The 26,246-nt window shown below is 34.6% G+C and overlaps 1 protein-coding gene across 4 annotated transcripts in view; it reads left to right on the top strand.

Moving 5' to 3' along the window:
• The window catches only part of LOC112467675 (visual system homeobox 2-like), a 55,376-nt gene that overhangs the window by 11,111 nt on the left and 18,019 nt on the right, over nucleotides 1-26,246 (top strand). For 2 of the 4 annotated variants that reach the window (XM_025036399.1, XM_025036383.1), the window contains 3 exons: nucleotides 3,551-3,592; nucleotides 20,407-20,497; nucleotides 22,783-22,912. In XM_025036399.1, the coding sequence (XP_024892167.1) occupies nucleotides 3,551-3,592; nucleotides 20,407-20,497; nucleotides 22,783-22,912 (263 nt within the window). The remainder of the gene's footprint in view (nucleotides 1-3,550; nucleotides 3,593-20,406; nucleotides 20,498-22,782; nucleotides 22,913-26,246) is intronic. The other 2 variants (XM_025036392.1, XM_025036406.1) reach the window with 1 other exon arrangement.

Below are 26,246 nucleotides of genomic sequence, written 5' to 3' on the forward strand. Positions count from 1 at the left end.
CTAATAGACACTCTGATGCTTTATCTTATCGCATTCATATAGCATTGTTTAAGCGAATGCGCGTAAGTCGCTCAAATTGGTACGGATTTCCAACCCAACACCTCGATTGTCTTCACTAAAGAGTACTTCACAGGCATACGTGAAATCACGCCTCGAACACACGCGGGCGTTGTTGCCTCTCTCCCCTTTATTGTCTTGCCATAACACGCTTCTGCTGCGTTCCTTTTTCCTAATCTCCTCACTTTCTTGCTCTCGTAGCTCTATCGTATAATTGTCTTCTTCTCTCCTGTCTACAAAATTCTTTCCTTGTTGATCCCTACTTTGTTCACGCATATACCACCCTTTCTCTCATCCGTTCATCCCTCCGTTACTCGTGCATTCTCTTTCCATTCCCCCTTTTTCTTTCTCTCTTTTCTAGTGTACCAATCTCTGTGTCGTACGTCGCACTTTTGTAGATACTTATCGATTTCCTAACTGTTTTCTCTATCTTTTTTTATTATTTTTATTATATACATTTTCTTTCTTTTGTTAGCTTTTTTTATTAATTAAATTTTCCTTTTATTAGTTAATTTAACTTTACATACATATATACACGCAACATTTTCTATGGCGCCAGATTCGAAAGAAAAAAATTAAGAGGCATTACTTTCGTACCGACCCTCGCGCGCGCGCGTGTGTGTGTATATCACTGGTTACCGAGATCTCAAAATCTCGGGTACTCGCAACTCGTCGCGTCGCTTAAAAGAGTCACGGTGCGGTCTCGCTTGACGCGAAATACTACCATGTTTCTTGATTTATATATACGTTTTTCTTATCTATTTTTTTCTCTTATTTTTGATTATCTGACGGAATGTTTTCTTGCTTTTTTATTTTACTTGTTATTATATATTTATATAAATTAGATTATATTAATTTTTTAATACTTACATCTTTATGCTTTTTTATTTTTATAAGTTTATTTCAGATATATGATTTCTTAAATTTGATTAATAATTTAATTACCTAATTTTTAATCAAACAATTACGCTCTTTCATTCTTTCTCTTTTCTTTTCAATTATTGAAATTTCACAAACCTGCACTAGCAATAAGTAGCAAGTGAAATATATGCAGCTATATACTATGCAGCAAATATAAATGTAAAAACAGAGAAGACTTGATTCTTTCGAAAGAAATCGCATGTCAAGTTATTGAGAAGATACGCTCGAGCATTGAGCAGCGTGTTGAATGGGCCGGCGCGGCGTGTCCTGCAGCCTTCGTGCAGTCCGCGTGCACGCCTTCGACCGTAAAAGAGACCCGTAGAGGACTCCTTTCAAGGAGTAACCGCAAATCCTAGTATAATACTAATAGGGCCATAATAGGGTCAATAGGGCTTAGCCGTGCGACGACAATAAGATCTTGTCAAAATACGCCGGGTAACACGAGCCTAGGAAACGGATTTTTCTCAATGGGGGTCTGTCTGTCCCCCTCTACCGCATCAACGAGGCGATGCGCATTATGGGGTTTTCAAAAAATCTGAAACCTTCCACCCGAGTGCGCGATTGAGGTTTAAGTTTCACCACGTTCGGCAGCCGCCGATCTCGTGAAAGGAAAATGGATAGGAAAAACCGTAGAATGTCGTATCAATCTATTGAGATTTCAAGTGAACAGTTTCGCACACGATATGTGGTATTTACGTTGAAAGAGAGCTCAATTTCCGGCGATGTTTTTGCCGAAAATTGGATAGTTTTTGTGCAATTAACGTTATTGTACAATGATCTGTTAGCTAATAGCATTACGAAAAAGTTGATGTTATGATGTATTGGCTTAACCATGCTCATATTGATATGGAGATAAAATATACTAATATACTAATATATACTAATATTTTGAATTGATTGAAAATGATGCAAAATTAAAAAAAATATCTAAAAGTCTCTCTCTCTCTCTTTCTCTCTCTCCCTCTCGATTATTCTATCAGACTTATTGTATCATTAAAATGAATTACTTAAAACGTGTTTTGCGTCTATATCAAAATTACGTCTCTAAACATAATATCTAAGATTCAGAATGTCTAGAATATTTTAATAAACATAGAGCAATCATTTTTTTCGTTATATACAAATATTGTTATATATAAAATTTTCCTGAAAGAATTAAGCGTACCACTTTCCGTAGATTGAATAGTGAGGCTTGTTAAACCTTCCGTCGGCGGGCTGTACTTTTCTGGATTAATTTATCAAACAAACGTGCAAACTCGGGTCAAACTTGGCATCCCTATTTTAAGACGCCGGCTCGTTAAAGTCATTTGAGGGTGCAATTCCGCCACCATCATTGCCAACCTTCCCTCCGTGAAACGCCAAGTCTATCTTGCACCCGCCAACAAGCCCCAACTTTCTTAGAAGGCAAATCTTTTCCAACCCCTGTTTTTCGCCACCCTAGCTTCTACGTCACGCACGGTGGGATGACTTTATCAGAACATGGCTGCGTTGTGAAGCGTCTTAACGTGGTGGTTTTTTTGCTTTAAATATTGCTTTTGCAATATTAAAAAAATTCCTATTTCTTTATTACATAATAGAATTGGAAGAGCAATTAATAGTTAAAGATTAATTATAATATTTAAATCGCAAGCATTTATAGTAAATAAATAGAAGAATATAATTGCAAAGATTCTTTAGAAAATATAAAATGAATATTTCCTTACGTCAGGCAGAAAAGAATTTATATTTCACAGAGATTACTATAGGATATGTTAATTTATTTACATATTGTTGTAACATATGTTAATCAATGAAGCAATGTGTAAATTAGCACAATTGTATGATCAATAATTTAAATTTCTTAATTTCAATTAAAAAAGAATGTAGCTTATTACGTTATAGTTGTGTCAAATTATTTTTAATAAAATCATTAAAAGTAATATATTTAAAAACGACTGCATGTAAATAACTCAGAAAGTCTTCTTTCTTATCCTTGAGCAGTTAATAAATATTCTGGGCGTTTATTGTTGATTTAGATTTCAAATTGATTAACTTTGTCTTGTCATAGATATATCCAGGGAGTAGAACAGCGGATTCTTTTAAGAATCATTTGAACGAGACGATCGAGATCACGGACGCCTCCTTTCCTTTGAGATAGAAAAAATCTTTTTATAAGATTTTAATTAATTGAGTTACACTTAATTCTTGCTCTAAGTAATTAAGAATAGCGCGCATTTGAGCGTAATGTATGTTTCTGTAGGTATAAAGAAGGCTAAAGATCATTGAGATTTAGAATATTTTAGTAGGGAGAAATGAAATAATCATCAAATTTATTCCGCGCATTTGTTAGTCAAAGCTCGCGTTAACTGTGTGTACTATACTTATTCATTTAATAATGATACATTCTCAAAGGAATGTAAATTTAACGTTAAACTATTTACTTAATTTTTTTAGACAAATATCATTTATTAGTCATATATTACTTGCCCATAATAAAATTTAGTAATTATTGAATTGAACTATTTTCATTAATTAATTATTAATTAACATTCTTAGTTACTGATAATTTAACACATTTTTTTCTTTGTTTTAGGATTTTCGCAATCGAAAGGGTCATTCTCCAATACGAGTCCAGGTAAGATTTGCATAAAAATGTGATATTTCTAACATAAAAATATTACAGTAAATTGAAACAAGACTTTAGTTACTCAATAAGATATATGACGCAAGTAATTTGTGTAAAACACATATGTACATGTAAGTAACAAAGAATCAAGGGTAATGTTAAATATTTCTAAATTTTTTTAACGTTAATATATTTATTTAAAAACCGAAATATGAAAAAACCTATATAACCTATTTAAAAATCTAATAGAATATGAGTTAAAAACAGAAAAGAATTGATTTTATCAAGAGAAAGCATATATATCTGTGGAAAGTCATAACTTGTCCAAAATTTAATTTTTATATGCGTTAGGATCATAAACTGAACATTGCCATTGAAGAGCTTTTGGCAAGATCTGAAAGACAGAAGATATGCTTGCTGAGACGCTTTCCTTTTCTAACCTTTTCTAACTATCGTTGGTGCAGGAAAGAAGGAGAGAGTTGGAGAAACAAGGAAACAATTTCAGCAAGCATAGCTTCTGTCCTTCAGATCTTGCCAGAATTTCTACAATGAGAATGCTCGGTCTATTATACACATATGTATATGTCATACACATGTGTATACATATATGCCTGTGGTTAGGGTGCTTTTACATATTTTCCTGGTAGGCAAATTCATTAGTTTTTTCTCGAAAAGTTTCAGAAAGTTTCGACTACCAGAAACGTAAATGCGTTCATGTAGTCGAGTTGAATTTATAATGATACTTCTCGAATGTAAGCACTGTAAAAAATTAATCGTGCTTGTAGGATGTGTGTATGCGATATTAGTTCCATCCAACAAAAGTGTACTAAAAGTAACGTTTTCGAGTTACGTATTTTGTTTACGAGAAGCTGCAAATAAAACTAACCACCAAACCATACAAATGAAACACACGTGCATTAATCTCTTAATTATATTAGTAGCAAATAATTATAATTTATAGTCCTCAAGTGTGTCGAAATAAGAATTAGATTTCTAAAGCATTATTTCATAGATTGCAAAAAATTTCAATTTTGTTAGTTAATCATAAATGAGAGAAATAGGCAGAAATACAATCCAAATATTAGTAATAAATAATACTAGCTATCGTCACTTTTCGTGATTCACAGCAATGAGTTCTACAGATGTCATAACCATTATCGCCATATGATGACATCATGTGCACATTGGAAGACTGAAAAAACTGCTTACGTATTCATGTGCGCGATGATTTCGATTTTTACGAGCCATTAAGCGCGACCCGCTTAGCCTGCAAAGCGATGTCGCTCGAAACAAGAGACGACAAGTTGAAAATGATTACTGAGGATGAGCTTTGCATCTAATGGGGATAAGTTTCTGCATTACTTGCTACAAACATCCATTGTCACAATCGTATAGTCGATCAATTAATTATCACTAGCAATTTATGGGAATGTTTGTAAAATATATCGTTAATTCTTTAATATCTTATTTCTTTTGATATCAAATTTTATAGATATTATAAATTATGCATTAATTTGGAATATTTGCAATAATACTTCTTAAATTAATGGTTTCAGTAATTGCTATTGCGTCTTAAAAAGTAATATTGCTTACTAAAACTCCTGTGTGTATATTTAATAGTATAATTATTTATAACAGTACAATATTATTTATAATTATATATAATTTTGATAAAAAGATTTTTAAAGTAAACTTCTTCAATTAAGCTTCTTTAATTTAAGCACCAGGATTATCTAGGAATAAAATACACAAATAATTTTAATATTTAACTTATACAACTTTATCAAATCGTATTAAATGATATAAATGATGAAATGATTGTTGAAGATTATCTAAAGCAGATTAGTGATGAATTTACCTCAATAAAAAAAATATTGTTTTTAATTCAGGCAATGTAAATAGAGCTATAACATCACTTACAATTAGCTTTATTATAGAAAGTATAAACTTAACAAGGTAACAATATTTCAAAGGGCGTAGCAGCTTTAAGCAGCCGATTTAAGATTTGACAGCGGGCGTGGAAACGTACTCAAATTTCGAGTAAAAAGTCTCCCGTTACCGATTAGCGTTTCAATGATGAGGTGTGTCCAGCATCACTAATTTATATCAAAATATTTTGACGTGAAATACAGTATATCTGTGCGAGCCAGATGTTAGAGAAAGAGAGCGCGCGCGCGAAAGAGAGAGAGAGAGAGAGAGAGAGAGAGAGAGAGAGAGAGAGAGAGAGAGAGTTACGGGATCAGCTAATTAAATATTAAATATATGTATCAGAGTTTAATGAATTTATCAAGGTAAAGACATTACTTAATTTCCACGATTGCACTTATTTTTGAAATCATAACCTTTTAGTTTTGTTTTATGGTATTTTACTTTTAATTTTTCCGATATTTTCATCTAATTGTGTTATAAAATTTTCCGTCTATACAAATAATAATCGATACAATATATATCAAATCGGTGCCAAAGAAACTTCGCAATTTCTTTAGCGAAAAATCAGTGACAACGCTGGACGGTTAAGTTTCACTTCTACATCATTCTACATCGTGTTTCCGTACATCTTCAATTTTCTAGCGGTCTTTTTCGCGCAGCCATTGCTGCTACCGCCAGAGGCAGCAACGCAAGTCTCCTTTTACTTGTAGGATTCTCTGCGGTATTTTCCTTTGCCGTCAAATTGGACTATTAAGCTCGTAGCTCTCATACCTCAGAAACGCGTTTTCGCGAGAACCGCATATTTTCTCGCCCATCCACTATATTTGGGAGCTCTTCCACATTACGTTTTGCTTCCGCCCCCATTTCTCTCTCCTTCCTTTCTTGCTACATTTCCTTTCTCTCTTTGTGTCTTTGTCTGTCTTACGCAAAACTCTCTCGCATCTCAAAGTGCTGCACAGTTGTTAAAACAACCAATTCCGACAGAAAGCCCCTCGTTACTAGGTGTCCGCCGTCGCGGGCAGCTTCTACGTGCCTGACGTAAAACGTCTCGGACTCGCCAAAGAAAGATATCGTACGTTCGTGAAGAAGTGTGAAGATTGCTTCGTCTGATAAATATTGATCCTCAAAATTGTGTATAGCTAATAATGTAATTTATAAAATTTTCTTTTAATGTTGCCAGGTATTATAACATCTCTGCAGAAATAAATATTAATATTATTATCGATATATTCATTGATTTATATATATGTATATAAAAAATGTATATAAAAAACACGGAAAATAATACTTTTTTATTGTAATGCATTAAATTTCATACTGAGCTGTTGTTTAACAATTAAGAACTTTAAAAGAATTTAGTTTGGAATCAAATTAAGTTAGTTATGAATAAATTAACCAGCTTTGAGACATTAATCTATACAAAACACATACACACACAGAAAGAGAGAGAGAGAGAGAGAGAGAGAGAGAAAGAGAGAGAGAGAGAGAGCCCTTAAGCCTCTATCGAAAGATGAATTATGTGACATACATCAACAGAGATGCATGCTTTGTCAAGATACTGTGCTACCCTCGATTTCTCACATCAAATAGTAATGTATATTTTTAATTTTATAGGAATTATATTACATAGATATTTATTATTTACTTGTATGTTATGCTTATTACATTTACCAAATTATAACGCAATTTGTATATTTTTACATATTGAGAGCCTAAAAACTCTTTGAAAAACAATTTGTAACCGGATTTTACTTTAATTAATATTACATTTAAATTATAAAAGATTGTATTATATATTATTTAAAAAATGTTCAAATATTCTGGACAAGTCTAATTATATTTTTCTCTCTCTTTTTTACGTGTACAAATAAATATACAAATATCCTTTTAATTTAGAAAAAAAAATCAGGTAAAGTGCTTGACGACTGTACAATGTTTGTATGTACTTCTTGTCATTTAACGTCGATATTCAGACAATTTATCCTAATTAAAACAGTTAGTGTGAATGATATGGAATATCACGCGCCGTCACGCGGATGGAATAATTATGATAAATAACAGATCTTTTGCAAATAACATCATTAAATGTCGAAAACCGAGCGAACAGTGAATATACGAATTGAGACATTTCATGATTCAATGAATTCATAATTATTTGGATAGTGCACGCTTATATTTATTGTACCGTTAATATCATTACTTAATTGCTAAAGTGCTAGAATTAACCATCTTATTAATAGAAGAAATTTTAATCGTAAAATAGCGTAAAACGTCAAAAATTATACATATATATATATATATATATATATATGTGTGTGTATAAAATCCAACTATATATATATATATATATATATATATATATATAAATTTAAAATCAAAATCTTTTATACAGAATATGACTAAAACAGTAATCACGATTGTTTAATTCAATTATTTTAACACATGTCTCTCTTCTCTTGAAGTAATAAAGAGCGCATACTTGTGAAATCTGATTACTATCTGCTTTTATTATCTGCTCGACTTGACTAAACAGCATTATATCAGACTTTACGAAAACTCTGGAAGTAGTCTATCTCAAGCACCGCAATACGGCGTTCTAAAGACATATGTAACGTTTCAGGAAAGTGTTGACTGTCGGCTGTTTTCGATGTAACTTTATATTTCTGAACTTGTGCTGCATATTTTGTTTCTTGGCGCCAGACAAAGTTACGCTTGCATATGCTGATCTAAACATAGCTCGCGAACCATCAAATACAGGCTGAAGTAAGAGAAAATATAATATTACAGAAATCTATTTTGTTCTTTTAATATCCTATAGATTGGTGATTTTATTTATAATATCTCTTTAATATCAGTAATCTTATACATGTTACAATACATTAATCTGTAGGAAATTTAATTGATTACATAATGCAATGCAATAGAAATAAAAATAGTAGTATAAAAGTTTTTTTAATAAATTTAAGCACAAGCTGAGAGAGAGAGAGAGAGAGAGGGAGAGAGAGGGTGAGAGAAAAGAATGTCTCAAAAATAATTTAATAAAGTAATGTAGAATTCTATAAAACAATAAATGTAATAATTATAATTATAAAAACTAATCGTTAATTTTACTATTTATATATTTTTATACTTAAGTTACATATTATCTCTTAATGTTATATTTAATTTATGCCGATTGTCGTGACGCTTTATAAGAAGAATGTGAAAGTTTTCTAATTTTAGTAAAAAGTGCCCCAGTATCGGTACTATGGAAGAAACTTAACGATCAGACCGAATTCTTCAACGTCACGTTGACTCCCCTCCAGATTAGTAAGAAGAGTCTAATTGTCTCTCTTTTTAAAGAGAGATAAAGAGGGGGAAGAGGGAGAGAGGAAGAGAGGAAAGAGAGAGAGACCTTTCAAGCTTTGTAACTCCTTTCGTTACAAATTCATGAAGCGCAGAAAATACATCCCTTAGAAATCTCGTTGAAATTAGCGCAATTAATTACCGGTGTGAATTCTTGAGGAAATAACAGAAGACAATGCAACTTAATAATTTATTTTATATCGATTTCGACAATATCAAACTCGAGAATATTGAATTGATTTATTTTGCTGTAATATGAATACAACTACTAGACAACAAAAGTAAAGAACAAGCAGCAAATATGATTAAAAAATTAAAAGAGATCGTGCACACTATTAATTAATTTGATAAAAATCTTGCATCATATATAAAATAAAATCAGTCATCATACACAGACGTCAAGTATGTAGAACATCGTACACATAGACAATAACATCTTACTACATTGTCTACATTGATAAGAGTGACATTGTCATAATTTTTGCGATTACCATCATGAACAAAATAAAATTATCCAAAATGTAGGACGCTATATAATTTTTTTCAGAAACAACGGTGTCCAAGGAAGATTTACATCGCGTTTTCGTTCTCTGATTTTTCGTCCCATCCTCTTTCGCTCAATAGAACGCGCTCATCGTGGAAAATCGCGCCTGTGAAAAGGTGTGAATCTCCGGTCCTCGAAAAAGCGCGACAATACCCATGGTGCCGGACGCACAATGAACCCTAAACCCACAATGTAGTCACTGTATCCGCATAGAGGATAGAGTACAAGCAGGGGTGGAAAAGGGCCCTCTCTTTTCCCACTACCCTCGCCCGTCTACCTTTCTTCGCAATTCCGCCTCGAGAAGTCGAGGATGGCCCGGACGTGCTCTTGACGGTGCATTTTCAGGCGCGCAATATTTATACGAGTCGTGTATCGCTTTAAAGCGCCAACCCATACAGTGTAACCCAAAACCCCCACGTAAAAAATTTACCCGACACACCACATGTAACCACCGCCACCGACCGTACATGTCAAAATATTTTCTGAAGCGAGAACTTGCCTCTTCGCACCTCCTTTCTTCATTCCATTTCTTTCATCCTTTAAATGTATATGAATTATCTTAGAGAGGGTTTTTTTTAATTGTTTACAAATAAAAATTAAAAGCAGAAACAGTTCATTGGGTCTGATATAAAATACAAATATATTTTTTCTTTAATTATTGTATTTGTGTATGTGTGTGTGTGTGTGTGTGTGTGTGTGTGTGTGTGTGTGTGTGTGTGTATGGTAAAATTAGATTAGCTTACAAAATTTAATTATAAATAAAATATCTTTGAAAGAGAGAGAGGGAGGGGGAGAGAGAGAGAGAGAGAGAAAGAGAGAGAGAGAGAGAGAGAGAGAGAGAGAGAGAGAGAGAGAGAGAGTTGAAAGTAAATGTGTAATTTGTACATGTCCCATAGAGGCATAGAATGCAAATAAACACATACAAATCCGCGACATCGACATATGCGTAGCACTGAACACGCGTATATTGTCTCTATTGTGTGACGGGCGTGGGACAGGACATGGCGTCCTGCTATTCAGGTTGCCTTTTGTCACGACCAGCTGAGCCAAAATGGCCTCCAGGTGATGACGTCACAATTTCACATACTCTACGCAATGCGTACGCAGATCCTGCCTACAACGATTCAGCCGAGAAATTCACTAAAAGTATCAAGAGAACACGATCCGATGAAAGAACTCAGAGGTTCTTAAATTTCTGATTTTTTTGAATGCAAATCTCCTAAATCATCTGTCTAAAATCAATAGAGAATATAAGTATATACGTGTTAAGTTTAACGATCAGCCCCGTTCTACTCAAGCGATTCAAGATGTTATTGTTTTTTTTCTGACAAAATATAAAAAAGCTATTATTTAGATTAAGTAAAAACATACATGAGAATAATTACACGTGAACCCTCTCAACGTCACCCATTAAGGAAAACTTGTTGCAACTCTTAACAAATTTCCATGTCCAACTGTGTTACAATTCCATGCAGACACGAAAAAACCTCCGACAGCAGTGGCTGTTACTAATTAAGGGTAATTTTAACGTGCGTGTTAATTCTTAATTAATATATTTGTTTCCTCCTAAGTGTAGCGTAGATTCCGTCAGAATATATCATGCATCTCTATCATTTTTAGTTACATCTCTCTCCCTTCCTCTTCTAATCTTTCTTCTTTTTTCGTGCTCTTATTATGATATCCTCTCCCTCGACAAAGTTTGCTGAGTAAAAAGAAGCGGTTGATGCAAGCGAGAGCACATTCGTACCTGGAATCGTTATCGCTATTACAATCAGCCATAGGCTGATCAAGAAAAAAAGAGAGTAGGAACACTCTTTGTAAGAGTTGACAATCATATTAGGAAGTCGGATTCGAAAGATTTCATCTCTATAGAGTCTCTGACTTTAACTCGCTTGCTGCTTGACCAAAACACCCCTTCCGCCACATTTGATATTTAACGATTTCACGACTTCACGATGTCACGATGTCATCTTCATAAAACCGATAGACCAAAGATATCCGAGACTAGCTCATTTTTCATTCTCTATGTCCGCTTTGTTCTTATATTAGTCTTATATTAGCTTTATATTAGCCTTATATTACCGTCACTTACATACAATTATCATGGCACTGTTTGTAAATGGTATTGTATTTTCTGTTAATCAGTCTGTTGCTAAATACTTGGTCTTATTTTCTCCATTTCATTTTAGTTATTTGTATATTAATCTGCAGATAATTATTAATATTGGATAAAATTTTAATCGTTAAAAATTAGTCGTTACACACAATGTGCTTATTTTAGAAAAATTATTCACTTGTTTCGTATACATATATGCTTTGAAAAATTGAAGAATGTTTATTTCTCTATACATATATGGACTAGTATAGACATTTGAGTCAACTTTATATATCACGCAAAGCATGTATGAATATGGAAAGACATTTCGGCATAAATATATGTAATATGTATAGCGTAGGCTTTTAGAACGGAAACCGTTTTACGACAAAAGTGTTGGCAAGATTTCCGTATTCAAGCGCTAGTAATCAGGCACGAGCTCCTTCATGGTCGAACGCACTTAATTTTTTATAGAAGAAAAATACGAGCCACATCCCTGCTCCGCTCTCTATGTCTTACGCCGACTTCCAACTTCGATTTTCACCGTCCCTTCCTAACTTTGCTGCTATCCGCGTTTCCGCCTCCTTTTTGTCCCGCCATCCCCGTCTCGGGCTTCTCTAGTCGTGCCGAGACGCACACAATTTCAAAATCGTTTATAGAAACCGGGCTTTATTCTCTCCTCGTCGTGCGTCTCGCGTAATTCCCTGTTCCGTCGCTTGTCCTCCCCTCTCCAGCTGTCTTGTGCGTTTCTTTTCACGGAGGAAATTTCTAGCGGACGATGAAATCGATACGAGAGGAAACGAGATGATTGGATTGGAGTACGGGAATGCTTCTGGCACTCCTCTAAACGCTCCATAGCACGCAGCCCCTTTCGACGGGGCAATCGTGGGTCTGTCTGAAAATACAGACTCCTTGCAATAACGTGTTTGAAGTATGGTAAGCGTTAATGATGCATCGCGATGCGTCTAGAGTCTAGAGTACATATTAATGTAACATTTTATTAAATGAAAAAAATATATATAAGTATATATATCTACGCATGATACGTATGTATATGTTATATATGTAAAGCATCATAAAAAATGTAAAATAAATATTAAAAATGTAATAGTAAAATATTTTTTATTTTATTTAAAAACAAACAAATATTAAAATTTTTTCGTAGTGTTATACGAAACCGTGTTATACGAACCTGTATTATATGAGGGTCTACTATATTTAGCGTTCGTCACGTAATGAATAACGCAAGGATTGATTAGAGAACTTATTGATTTCATCATAATACTGTATTTTTGTCCGAAGTCCTGCTTAGAATTACGTATTACTGCGATTTATTCCTTTGTTTGCGTCGTACATCGCCGAGTCCAGCTGTCAGGATACTAAACTTTCCACGATAACGGTCAACAATTTCTTTGGTCATTGATGTAAAGTCAATGCTCATTGCGAGAGTGATGCGAGGATGGCTTTCGACAGTGCACCGTGGTGGGTGGACAGGAGGTGGCGGCGGCGGCGGCGGCGACGGCAGTGGCGACAGTGGTAGTAGCGGAAGGAGACGAGGAGAGTGAGAGGAATTAATGGGGACGGACTGTAGAAGTGGCTATAGCCTAGAGTCGTGTTAGGGCCAGGGCCATTAAGCTTAATGACATAATGAAGTAAATGGCTGTGCATGCCATGCCACGCCTGGGACTATAGCTTATAACCGCCGCGCCTCCATCCCCGCGCAATATACTGCATGCCAGGAATTCCTGACTTATGCCGCTACTGCCCAGTCGAAAGGGGTAGTCGCGTTGCTCTCTCTCTCTCTCTCTCTCTCTCTCTCTCTCTCTCTCTCTCTCGTCGCTGGTCTCTCATTCCCTTTTCCGTTTTCTCTCTCTTCCTCTCGGTATCTCTTTCTCTTGCTCTATTGGTACATTACATAAGGGGCGCCCTATACGTGCCGCTGTACCGCACACGTGCTGGAAGTGAATTTATTTCGGGGATTGCTAAGACGTCAGCGTCCGGGCGTCCCTTGTTTTCCAGAAGACCGTCCACCAAAAATTTCGTGTTCTTTGTTTGAATATCCTGTTCAAAGTATGCGTCGAATCTATCAGTATTTCTTTCTTCTTTTTCTTATTTAACTCGAAATAAAAAAGAATATCAAATTGTGTAGTGTGGACAAAAGATTATGACCGATCGTGCTTTCTATTTCTTTTAGATACTCTCACATTTTCTCTTGATTAAGAAAAACTCGATGTTAATATAAAGAAATGTCAAGTTAATTAAAATATATAATTCTTTTTATAATAATTTCTCCGTTGCTAAAAAAATATTTATTAACATTTTTCTCGACATTTTTACTAAAAATTTTAACAAATTCTTATGTATTTATATTATTCTTGTAATATAATTATTTTATTCTGTCCATTTTCACACAAAAATAATGCTATCTTATGGATGGGTAATTAAGACATTTTTGCATTTCTTTTCATAGCATTTACAGGCATGGAACAAAATTTAAGAACATCGTAAAAAAATGCTGTGTTTTCGGGCAATCAACACTTCGCTCTTTGTTCTTACCTGGCACTTGAATGTACGGACATCACAATATTCATACTGTTCTTAAAGGCTCAAATTTCGCACGTGACCATCGCGAGAATGAGAATGGACTGAATTACACTTGTAAAAACACACGGGAGGCGTGAAATTTCTATCAAGAAAAAGAGAAATAGAACGAAAAAAGGTTGAAAATTGAAAAAGGTCCCGAGAGCTATTCATTTATATCTGAAATTTATTATTAATCAGTTTAATCGTATTCATATTGACTGTTTTTATTCATAAACTCCAGTTTTATATACCTGAATTAATAATAATGCAGGAGATAACTCGCAAAAAATAAATTTATATTGATTTGTTCAATTTATTTATAATTAATAATATATTATAATGCACTATTCCTTACATTAATGACAAATTCTAATCCAAGAAATAGAATTATTCTCCAGGGTATATAAAAGATAAAAATAATATATATCTTTGACATAGAAGCTAAAGCTTTTCACAAATGTTCAAGATAAATGTAAAATCAATTCATTTTCTATTTTTTTCAATAGAATATACATCAGCGTTTATCATTATATGTAAGTTTGTTCTTGTTGAGACCTACTTAGCACTGGACTAATCAAAAGCGAAAGAAATCGCAGGTTTTTATGTAGCGCGTGATTCTCCAGAGAACTCGACGATCGAATTAAGCAAATTAATCCGACTCCAAAAACATTGCGGGAGCATTAGCAGTTTACCCTAAAGCTACTGGTCGGTCCGTTACAAGTGTTTTACGCACTGTAGCATGGTGCAACAAAACTGGCAGGATGGAGGGTACCTAATCCACCGAAACATCCCTCGGGATGTATCTAGACTTGGACTACGCTCGAATACGCTCCATTCGCCCCTTCCGACTATGTAAACGACCGCGTTACACGTTTCATGTACTCTATGAATAATTCCCAGTTCGATGCATTTTTAAGGAACGCCTCAGCGATTGGCGCCTAGACGCTTTTGGTGTCGATACACCACGTTAGTCCATGCGGTAATTATGAGTCACAGATTAATTTCAATTAACAATTCCTGATTTTTATAAAATTGTTTATTCAAATCTAATATATCTACGTTAAATGGAAGACATTTAAAAGATACTTTTTTATCATTTGATAATAGAATCTTTTATGATAGTGTGGTACTATTGACAATTTTTCAATCTTCGATATTTTAAATGTATTAAAATACAATATGTGAGTATATAAAAAAATCTCTGCGTAAAGAATTTATGTGTCGAAAAGGTGTCAAGGTTAAAATTAATTTAAAATGATTTTTTTATATAAGAAATAGAAATAAGGGGTTGACAGTGAGGTGCAACTAAAGTTAGTGACAGAGTACAAAATCGACGAGTAATGCGATTTCGTTGAATCAAAGGCCATTAGAGCAATGCAATTTATCGTAAACGATGCACTGATGACTTTTATAACATTTATAAGCAAGTAAACATCTTTTTCTCTTACATTAGTAAACTATGCAAATTTGCATATTAGATTAATTTTGTCTGCTATCTTTTTTCAATTTTTGTTTTCTTTAATTTCTATACATATATATTTTTATAATTGTAAATAATATTTATCTATCAAAAAGTAATTCACATGTTAAAAATGCCTCTTCATATTTATTAATATATGCACGTATGTATTTTAAAATAATGCAAGAATTAAAGTAGTTATCTTTAATAAGTTTTGCGAATAATACTTTATTATATATAACAAAAAAAGAAGCTGTCGTAACGCTAATGTAATTTGCTTTTAGAACAAAATTGTACAGAAAATAATCCACAAATTTGTTAATTAAATCGCTAATTTGTTTCTCATGCATTTTTATAATTAGTCATGTCTTATTTTGTGATTGATACAATTGATTTGTGATTGAAAATAGTAGGCGGAAATGTGAATGTGTGTTCGAGTTGAGTCATTTCACCTTGCGACGAGGCAATTTGCGCGTAAATCAACAAAAAGCTATTTATCCCTTCTTCATACCGCGACGGCAAAGAGGGAGGAAGGCAGAAGGCGGAAACAAATTTTCAATTACCACGTACAAAAGAACGGGTAATTCACAGTCTAAAATGTCTCTGCGACGCGTACACATCGCGAGCGGCGTGGCGAGTGGGCCTGAAAAGATTTCCGAATTAAATTTTGGGATTAGTATCCAGGTTTAATGCACAAGTGATAGCAGAAGACGTCCCAAGGGTGTGCTACACGCTACCTTGGTCCCTCATGGGACCATCATACACACGGCCCATCACTATGTAACGACACGACGACGTGCCGCCCTTCCTCGCTCGTAACACTTGACGCGTTTCCATTTGCTGGATGTAAACTCGTTCTCTCTTTTCCGTTCTCTCTCTTTCTCTCTCTCTCTCTCTCTCTCTCTCTCTCTCTTTCTGGAACGACGTCAATTTTCGTCCGCGCGTAAAACGGAATGCCTGGTCTTTCGAGTTACTGCTAGGGACAGACAAAAACGCGATACGTTAGGTCGTGCAAACTGCAATCCCATTATTTAAAGCCGATAGTGGACATACAACGGTACTTGCACACGATCAAAAGACTATTTGAAGTTACTTTGAAATATAGGAAATAGTTAGCAGAACAATCTAAAATTTAAAACGATTGGTCACTAGTTTATTCAATACAAAGTTAGTATGAACATGGCAAAAACTTTGGACATTTCCATTAAAAAAGAATTTATTTACATTGTTGTGGAGTTAATAATTCATGTAATTGTAATAGTAACTATATAAGTTCAAATCTCAATATATTAATATTTGTATCATGACTCAAACTTTCCCATTCTTAATACTTCCCTTTTTAGTATTTTTAGTCTTTGTCTTTAGAGAGACAAAGCATTTTTCTGTGCTACTTTTTCACATTTGGCTATGTAGAATAAAAATGTCTCGTAAACAGAATTAAAACAATGTTTTTATTTTACACAGGTATATAAATGCAAAATTCGAGAATTGGAAAAAAGTGCTAAAAAAATAAGGAATTTGTTTTTTTTCTGCATCTATGTAGATTCTCAATTCTACTGATAAAGCGTTGAAAACACACACACACACATTTATCTTCAACTGTTTCACCTTTATAGATAAGAAAAATAATTATCAATGGTGTACAGCATTGAATTAGAATATCAATTATCCGGAAAACAAAGAAGTTGAGCTCTGAGACTAGGTTTCGACATGAGCGGTCCGACGCGAAACTTAAGGCTTTAACAGCTACTAAAGCGAAAGCCTGCTTCTGTCTCGCTCTTTAGCACGGGAAACAAGCCGTGTTAGACGAAGGGGTATTTTGAGGGCCGCCATTGGCCATCCACGTTCCTTATTGTCGGTTGCCTGGTAACCGGCCTGCTACGAACACAGGTACACCCCCGATGGCAACCATCCCGCAGCCGCCGCTAACGCACACCATCAGACGCGGACGAGCGTAACCCACCACATCACACCACTGGTGGCAACCCTCTCCGCGGGTCTTTCCGCGCGTACACGCACATCCCCCGTTTGCTCTGATCGCACATCCATGTATATATTTTGGGGTTTCCCCGAGCGTGTAAAGTGTGTGTAGCATGAATATATTTAGCTAGAAAGCTACTTCTCTTTTAACATGCGAGACAACCTTCGAATTGTCGACTTTTAATGGCTGTATCTAATATCTAATGTATGAATATATCCGTAATTTGAAAATCTCGGGCGAGTTAGCGCGCGGATGTATGATTAAAAAATGTATAAATATATTAAAGGAATATTCTCTTTATTTTAAAATGACCACAAAAATAATTAAAAACGTTTCATTAAAAATTTCGAGATTATTGGCAATGCATGTTAAAATGCCTTCTTTAAGAATACTATTTCATAGAATTATTTCATAGTACATCAAAACTTATTCTAATAGCGAAACGTCACAAATGGATATTATTATCAATAAAGCTCTGAATTATTCTTAACTATTAAAAATTCTTAAAATCATAATAGCGAATATAATTTATATTAATAAGCACAAAATTGGATATATTATGATACCTTCCTAACAAGTCGGCGTAATACGATAAGAGCTTTAATGTCCAATACTGCGTTGAGAGACTGAACGAGTAATTATTTTTCGAGAGCTTGTACCCTTTGGGGAAGAAATTCTGAAGGGAGGTTGCGATACATCGAGGGTATTACGGGATTAGGTCCAGGGCGAATTAGATGATCTGGCTAACGTTCCGCGTATTAATGCATACATCAATGCATACACGTAGCTGTTCGCGTAATAGCCAACTAGATTTGATTAATCGATTCGATTGCGTACTCCTACTTAAGCGACGCGACGCGACATACCATACCTATTTAGACGTTTTCCCGTACGCACGATATCGATCACTTTCACGTCGAACACTAGCCATATGGTAACGAATATACAATTCAGAATGATATATAATAATTATAGATCTCTTCTAAATTGAATCATTTTTACGCCAAATTTCAGTAAATTAATTAATAACTTTAATGCCATTCTTCTTTTCACTTTTATTTCTTAACATATAAGAAAACACAAAATTTTTCGAAGTAAATCGTGAAAATCCTTGCTTTAGCGCGATATTACGTTTCTGATGCAAGCAGGATGATTGATTCGACGGCTTCATGTAAACGAGCGTACTTAAAAACAGGACCCGGAACAAGAAGGCAACGCGGAAAACCAGGGGAGTTTAAAGAGGCCTCTTTAAGAACGGCAAACAATGCATCGCGCGAACTATAAACGTTGCCGTACTTTGAGCTTGAAATATATATTTTTTCTTTCCTTGCCACATTCCGCCATTTTTTCTCCAATTGCTACATTTGAATGTACTCGACCACATGGGCTAATTAGATATTCTCGATTATGATAATTTAGCCAATAAATCACCATTTGTTCATTATAATAATAAGCATAGATCTCTTTCAGTCTTACTCAGCACCCGGCCAATAAGATATTTCGCAATAACATTTGCTTGCATTGGGAATACAATTTTGTATATACATATGAGCAAACATAAGTTTGCATTACTTATTATCGTAATATAAACGCAAATTGTTACAATAACTATATATGTTACGAAAGAATTTAGTAATATTCAATTTAATTCAATAATTTAAAAAAATCGTCTATACTTGGCGTGAAAACAGCGTCGAAATGTCAGCTAAGCCCGAAAATGTGTCGAAAACGGACCAATTTTCTATGTACTAATGATGACGTCAGCGAACGTTTCCGACTCCAATTAGTTGAGGGGCACGCATAATTGGAATTTAGCTCTTAATTACTAGTTAATTAGCCACTGGCAGTATCAGCGACAGCGGGAACGATAGTAACGAGAGTTACTTTTAAGGAAGAGTCCATTATGTTGCGCATAGGCAACACTCCAGGGTGTTTTTTGCTCGTTAATTCGACATTAATTTACAATTAATAATTAAATTATTTTTGGCTAGCGGTTTTATTCGCAACCGGATTTCATTTAAACAAACTTCCATGGATGTTATGCGCTCTATGTGTATCAACTTGTTGGACGGGAAAAATTGCCATTATTGCCATTGCGTAGAGGCGATAATCGTTTCAGAGAAATTTCATAGCTTGTAGATGTATTATTGTGATGTACAATTTCTTCGATAAAAATGTCCGCATAGGGAATAATTGAGAGGTCAGTTCATACAATTTGTACATTAATTATACAAGCAAAATTAAACAAACTGTTTAAAATTATTTCTTAACGTTTATTTTTAACGTTTTTATTCTTAACGTTTAATCTTCAAATTTATTTACAACAAATTTCTTTTGTTTCGAGAAAGCAATAATGTTAAACAAATAAACTTTATTTAAGAATAAAATATTGGGTTAGCATGTTTGATATTTTTATAATAGAACAAAGTGAAGCAGAAAGGAATGAATTGATGAGGAAGCAATCACGGAAATGCAAAACTCACTTTTTAGACACATACTAGATTGGTATTCTAGGTCCGAATCATTGCCAAGTCTGGTATAATAGGTAATTTGATACGTGATGTATGTGCAGCTTCAACATACAGAGCTGTATAATCATCAATTACAGATAATGCTATCAAATAATGAGCTACAAATTCAGTAAAATATTTATCTCGACACATCTTTGATTTTTGTAGCAAACAAACAATTAATTCCATCCATTAATTTAACGCGTGTTTGGCATCATAATTATGTTTTGATTTTTATCTTTCGCTAAAGAATAAAATTGCGATACGTAACAATAAATACACATATAAATATACTTTTATCTTCTTGAAGTTATGGAACAATTATAATCATAACAAACATTTATCATAGATTCATATTTGTTCTTTTGTTATTACAGGTGTTGGACACAACATAGAATCAGGGAAAGATTTCACGGTAGATGGACTCTCAGGTTTTAGTAAAAAAAAGAAGAAGAAACGTCGTCATAGGTGAGTCTCTGACAGAAACTTTAACTATGTCTTTCTTGCTTTGGGCCGCGTTATTTCACACAAAATAAAAACTATTCAATACTTTAATTATGAAAATATCTGTGTCCATCGATAGCAATTTGTAATTAGTAAACATTTTCTTCCTTTAAAAGTTTAAAAGTTCTGTTGTTTTGTATTACTACATATTGAAAGTTTCTAATTTCCTTTTTGGTTCTGCATGCAGTAATGGAATATTTGGCTATTATTCTATGTAAAATAACTTTTGTATCCAATTGAAATTCAAAACGTAAAATGAAATATTACACAAACCTTTCGCACTCTCAATTATTATGTTGTTCGATAAATGTTATTTAAAACAACTGCCTATACGATCAACATCTGAATGCAATTACAAAGTTTGCGGGAGATAATTGTACGGTGTTTAAACAAACAGAGAGCTTAACTTTTATATTTTTAACTGTATAAAAGTCTCGACGCGATTACAGAACTGAACGATACAAAACGTAATATAAGTGTATTTGAAACGTAGCAATATTTTCTTTTCTACATTAAAATTTTAATTATTTATGTAGTGTGTCATAGATACTAAGAGACAGACACTAATAATGTTATATTAAAAGGTAATGTTACAAAAGATTTATCATGTACATACTCTGTAATCATACTTTCACATAATCTTATAGATATAACTTTAATTTAAAAACACAAAATGAAAAAATTCTCTTGCTATCCGCAGAAATATTATAATTGGAATATTATATATTATTTTACGTTTAAAAAATGGAATTATATTCTAACATAAAAAACACGATTCAAATTCAGAAATAAAATCTTTGTGGAATTACATTCTGCATAATTACATTTATAGCAAGGAAACAATATTTTATTACTAAGGGCTATTGTATTATCCTCTAATTGCAATGAATAAAATTAGATGAAATAATTATTCATAAAAACATATTCTAACATTACAAATTTTAAATTAGCACTTATTTCAACGCAATTTGATATTTTGACACAATCACTGTTCAAAGATTCGAAATCAATCCCGTAGAATTCGAAAGGATTACACGGCAGTCTTTGAACGAGCACAAAACTGAAGCAAAATTGTCGGTGATTTTCGCGTGTCCGCTTAACGAGCGGATGATCGTCCGGGAAATGACTTTCAATTTCGAAGCTTTCGTTCGGCCCACAAAGGCAGATGCCAGCTCGTTCTCCGCGCAACCTACAATTTGTCGAATCGCAAGACTAATTGGACATCTTGCCGTCAAATTCGCTTCTCCAGTTTCTGTCGTATCACGCGCATACGCGCCTTCTGGCTGGACACTCGTCTACCATCGACTGTCTATCGCGCGTTGCAGAGTTATACATCTTGCTTATGAAAAAGAAGAAGGAACGAAGTAATCATTGGTTACTGACGCGTCCGCCTCGTCTCTCGTTTCTACATTGTATGTGTATCTGCATCGACAAAACGCGTGCCCGTTTGCAACTAATTGTAAGCTAATGACGGAATATATTATAGATACTTGCGGTCATTTAGGAAAATAGACTTGGCGACTGCTACATGCTGATGCGAAATGTTCATGTTAACAAGAATGAGAGTAGCTTCGAAGTATTGTCGAGAGATAAGATCGAGACGATTAAATTAAATTAATATTTCTATCGTTGCCAACGCAAAACTAAATGTATTCTGTCATTTTTATATAAATATTAATATTGTTATTTTATATGTTCAGATAATATAATAATGCTCTTCCTCTTTGCATATATAAATTTCTTTTTTGATTTTTTGCTCACAAATGTTTGAGTTATGAACATAATCTCGCAATTATTTGTTTCTCTTCTTCTTCTATTTACTATATTTATGTAATATATCTATCAAGTACCTATACAATATTTACAGATCTATTAATTAATATTTATTAATATTCAATACTTGATGCATGCGTCCACGAGAAAATCCTATAGGCTTATGATTTGACGTTTATTAATCGTGCAATGGTAATGCTTATAAGTTTCTAGTTTGACTCATTGTCAGATTTAAGTATGTAGTGTATTTTAATCTAACGCATTTGTTGCAAAAAAACATTTGCCTATTATAAAATGTTACTTTGCTGGTCAAGTAATTAATAAAGATAATAAAGATGATACTTTTGGCTTTGATATTTATATATAAACGCCGCGAACGTGTTACTTGAATTTTCTTTCAGTCTTTCGCGAGAGACTAGGGTAGATTTAAGGTAGAAGGTCTGTAATGGCATATAACTAGGTTCATGTGGTTGTTGCTCCAGGACGATCTTCACGTCACAGCAGCTGGAGGCGCTGGAGGCAGCTTTCAAGGAAGCCCATTATCCTGACGTCTACGCCCGCGAAATGCTAAGCCTGAGGACTGATCTACCCGAAGACAGGATACAGGTAAGCGAAAATTAGAACATTTATTTCTGCGTATAAATTGCCATAATTTCATATAGCGAGATGACATTAACCTGGGCATTTTTATCGTTGAAACAATATGATAGGCAAGTAAGTTAATATTATTAAGTCAAAATTAGAACGCGCTAATATTAGAAATTGAGACTCCCGTTGCATGGAGTCTTCATTTATAGCAATAAATGTGTGTGGAGCATTTATACATAGCTATTTATGTATATGATTAATTTTCCAAAAACTGAAATAAACAGGAAACTATTCGTGCCACTATGCACTGTGCTATACCAAAAACGATTATCTATAATAAGATTTATACAGATTCTTCTTAACTATAACTTTTTTCCTTTGCGAACTATTAAGATTATCGATACGATGCGCCGATGGTTGCAAGCCTGGCAGTTGGCAGTGGCTTTGCAACAATCGGCGGCGATTTATCGTCAAGGGTAGAGCATTGCAGGGTAGAGTATGGCAGCACCAAAAGCCGCGATAAAAGAGAGAATTTTCCAAAGCTGTGCGGACGGTTAGTTATTGCATAACTATCCGGGAAGTACATAGTAGGCTGATATCGGTTTCCGCATGGCGAACCCGAAACGATGAGATTCTCTTTCTCTCTTTCTTTCTGTCTCGCTCTTTTCCCCGGTATCCCCTCTTTACATCCCCCTTTTTTTCTTGTTATACCTCTCGTGCTTCATCTCTTTCCTAGTCGTTCCTATTTTACATCGACGAATTTCTTTTTATACGCCACGAAGCAACACACACATGTGTCTAATGCAGATGTATGAGAAACGCACGCCATATCTTTCATTCAAATCGACTATTGTACAAGACTCTCCGGAACAATTTCAACAAGCAAATGACGTACGGGTCATTATATAAGTGAGGATGTCTACTGCGAGTGTTCCAGCAAAGTTCGTGATATGTGGCAAAGCACAAAATATGGCCGTCGAGCAAGCCGTCTTTTTTCAGCGTTAGTAAACAATAAGTATGCTATATACATTACTGTTAGGTCTATATTAAAGTTAAGAATGAGTTTTTAAAGGCAGCGTTTATTAAACTAATTTCTGTTTTTACTTAGACACAATGAAATGCGTTATAATATACTTGTTATAAACGATTTCTAGTTATTCGTGAGATACTTTACGTGATGATTGTTCGATTATAATTATATATTTATGGAAAAAAAATACTAAAAATTATGTGTGTGTGTGTCTGTGTTTTGGCTTTTATACCAGTCGGCTTCTATAAATTTAATACACAGTTCAATTGAAGCAAAACAAAGCAAAACATATATCGACAATAAAATATGCTTACCATTAAAAATTCAAATTCTGTCCACTATTCTTTTTTTTTATTGTTTTAACAGAGAGAAAAAGAGAGAGAGAGAGAGAGAGAGAGAGAGAGAGAGAGAGAGAGAGAGACTCTTCAAGTATCATCGCAACATCGTAATTTTCACCTATGATGCTCCGAGAGCGTGCGTGCGTGCGTGTACACACACACATTAACACGGCTTGTATCGTACGTCAGAGGTGCCTAAGTGGATTCAACTAAGAGATTCCTCACCCTGTGCTTGTACACTTCCACTACCACTAACTTATCACGCTTGTCGATTCGTATCGTAGACTAGGGGAAAGCTCGTAGTGGGAGAAAATGGCCCGCGGGCCACGACTCGGACACTTCTGTATATACATATATGTGAATGAGCGTTCTCTTCATATAGACATATACATATGCACGCAACCTGTACGCAGCAGCCAGTGATTATATTTTGATATAATTCGAGGTACGAGGGCGGCTGCCGCGAGCGGCGGGGGTGGCTGGTGAGCCAAGTAGGAGGGAGACTGAAGGGCGGGGAGGGGAATCGTGACGGTACGGGGTTGTCGAGGCTGCTTGAAGCGTGCAGGCGCGTACACACAGAGTGCCGGGGAACGACAAAGCGGCCATTACAGGATGGGTGCGGTCCCGCGGGCCAATCAGAGAGAGGAGTCAGGGACCGGACGGCCAATCAGAACGCGCTTTCCACCCGTCTTTTGTTTCTAAATTTGCGCGCGCGACGGGGACACAATATAACGAGGCGCGAGACGGAAAGAGGAGCTGATAATCGTTAACGGGGATATTTTTGCGCGGGGAGTGGCGTCTTTCTCTCTTTGTCGCTCGTTTCGTCATTCATTGCTCCTCATCTTGTGTATCGCACACATTTTGCCCTTTATTTTCAAATTTGTCCTTGTCTCTCTTTGACTGAATTAGCGAGTTATTTGGATGCCGCGTTACGTTTTCGTTGATTATCTGAATTCTGAAATTTTTGAATCTTACATGGTTATCAAAAGATTGTCGAATTTCTTGGGTATAACTTACAATTAGAGACGTACATACGTATATAATACTAAAATTCACATAACAAATATGAATAAATGCTACAGAAATGTTTAGATGTGAATAAAAAAGTGTGCTCGCTTTATCTTGTGTAATAAATAACTTTATATAAATAAGAAAGGGATGTTATTTTATAAATTGATGTTTCTATCGCGGAATACATTGCTTTCATTTGTATTGGACATTTTAAATAAAATATTGTAAAAATTTGTATGTGTTAATTGCATGTATGTATGTATAAAATATCGTAATAATGTGTTTTTTCTTTGTGCAAAATTACCTCAAAAAATGGAATGTAAACTCTTTTACATTGAGAAAACAAAATTGTTAATCTCAAGAAATATTTAGCCCGATACGTTCAACTAAACATTTTAGTTAGTTAACTAAACATTGGTTGTTTCAACAATCTATTTAGTTTCTTTAATCAAGAATTAATTAATTTAACTAATGTTTAGTTAACTAACTAAAATGTTTAGTTGAACGTATTGGACTAAATATTTCTTGGGATTATCAAATTGTTTTTCTCAGTGTATGTACCGTTTGATATTGTTACTTGAATTACAATGGCAACGTCAAGAAATGTCAAGAGATCAATAACATTGTCAAAGAATCGTACAAGAAGTCGTTCATCCCGAGGAATGTCGCACGATACCAATGATAGAGAGGAGAACTACAACTGATTTGCGAATTATCATAAATTCTCCGTGTGAATGGTAATATCCCAGCATAATTCTCAACGACTTACGACGGTGGGTGCCTACTAAACATAAACACGAGTGGGAAGTCTCGTCCGCCTGCTGAAAATTCGCGGGTCATTTGAGCCGTTTCCGCACCATTACCCTTTCTTAGCACGTCTCCTCTACGAGCAGACTGCGACTACTGCGACTCCTGTGACTCCTGCGACTCGGTCCAGGCGAAGGATTGTAAGACATTGTAGCAGAAGATCGAA

Source organism: Temnothorax curvispinosus, unplaced genomic scaffold (assembly GCF_003070985.1).
Source record: "Temnothorax curvispinosus isolate PA1 unplaced genomic scaffold, ASM307098v1 QBEX01001663.1, whole genome shotgun sequence".
NCBI lineage: Eukaryota > Metazoa > Arthropoda > Insecta > Hymenoptera > Formicidae > Temnothorax > Temnothorax curvispinosus.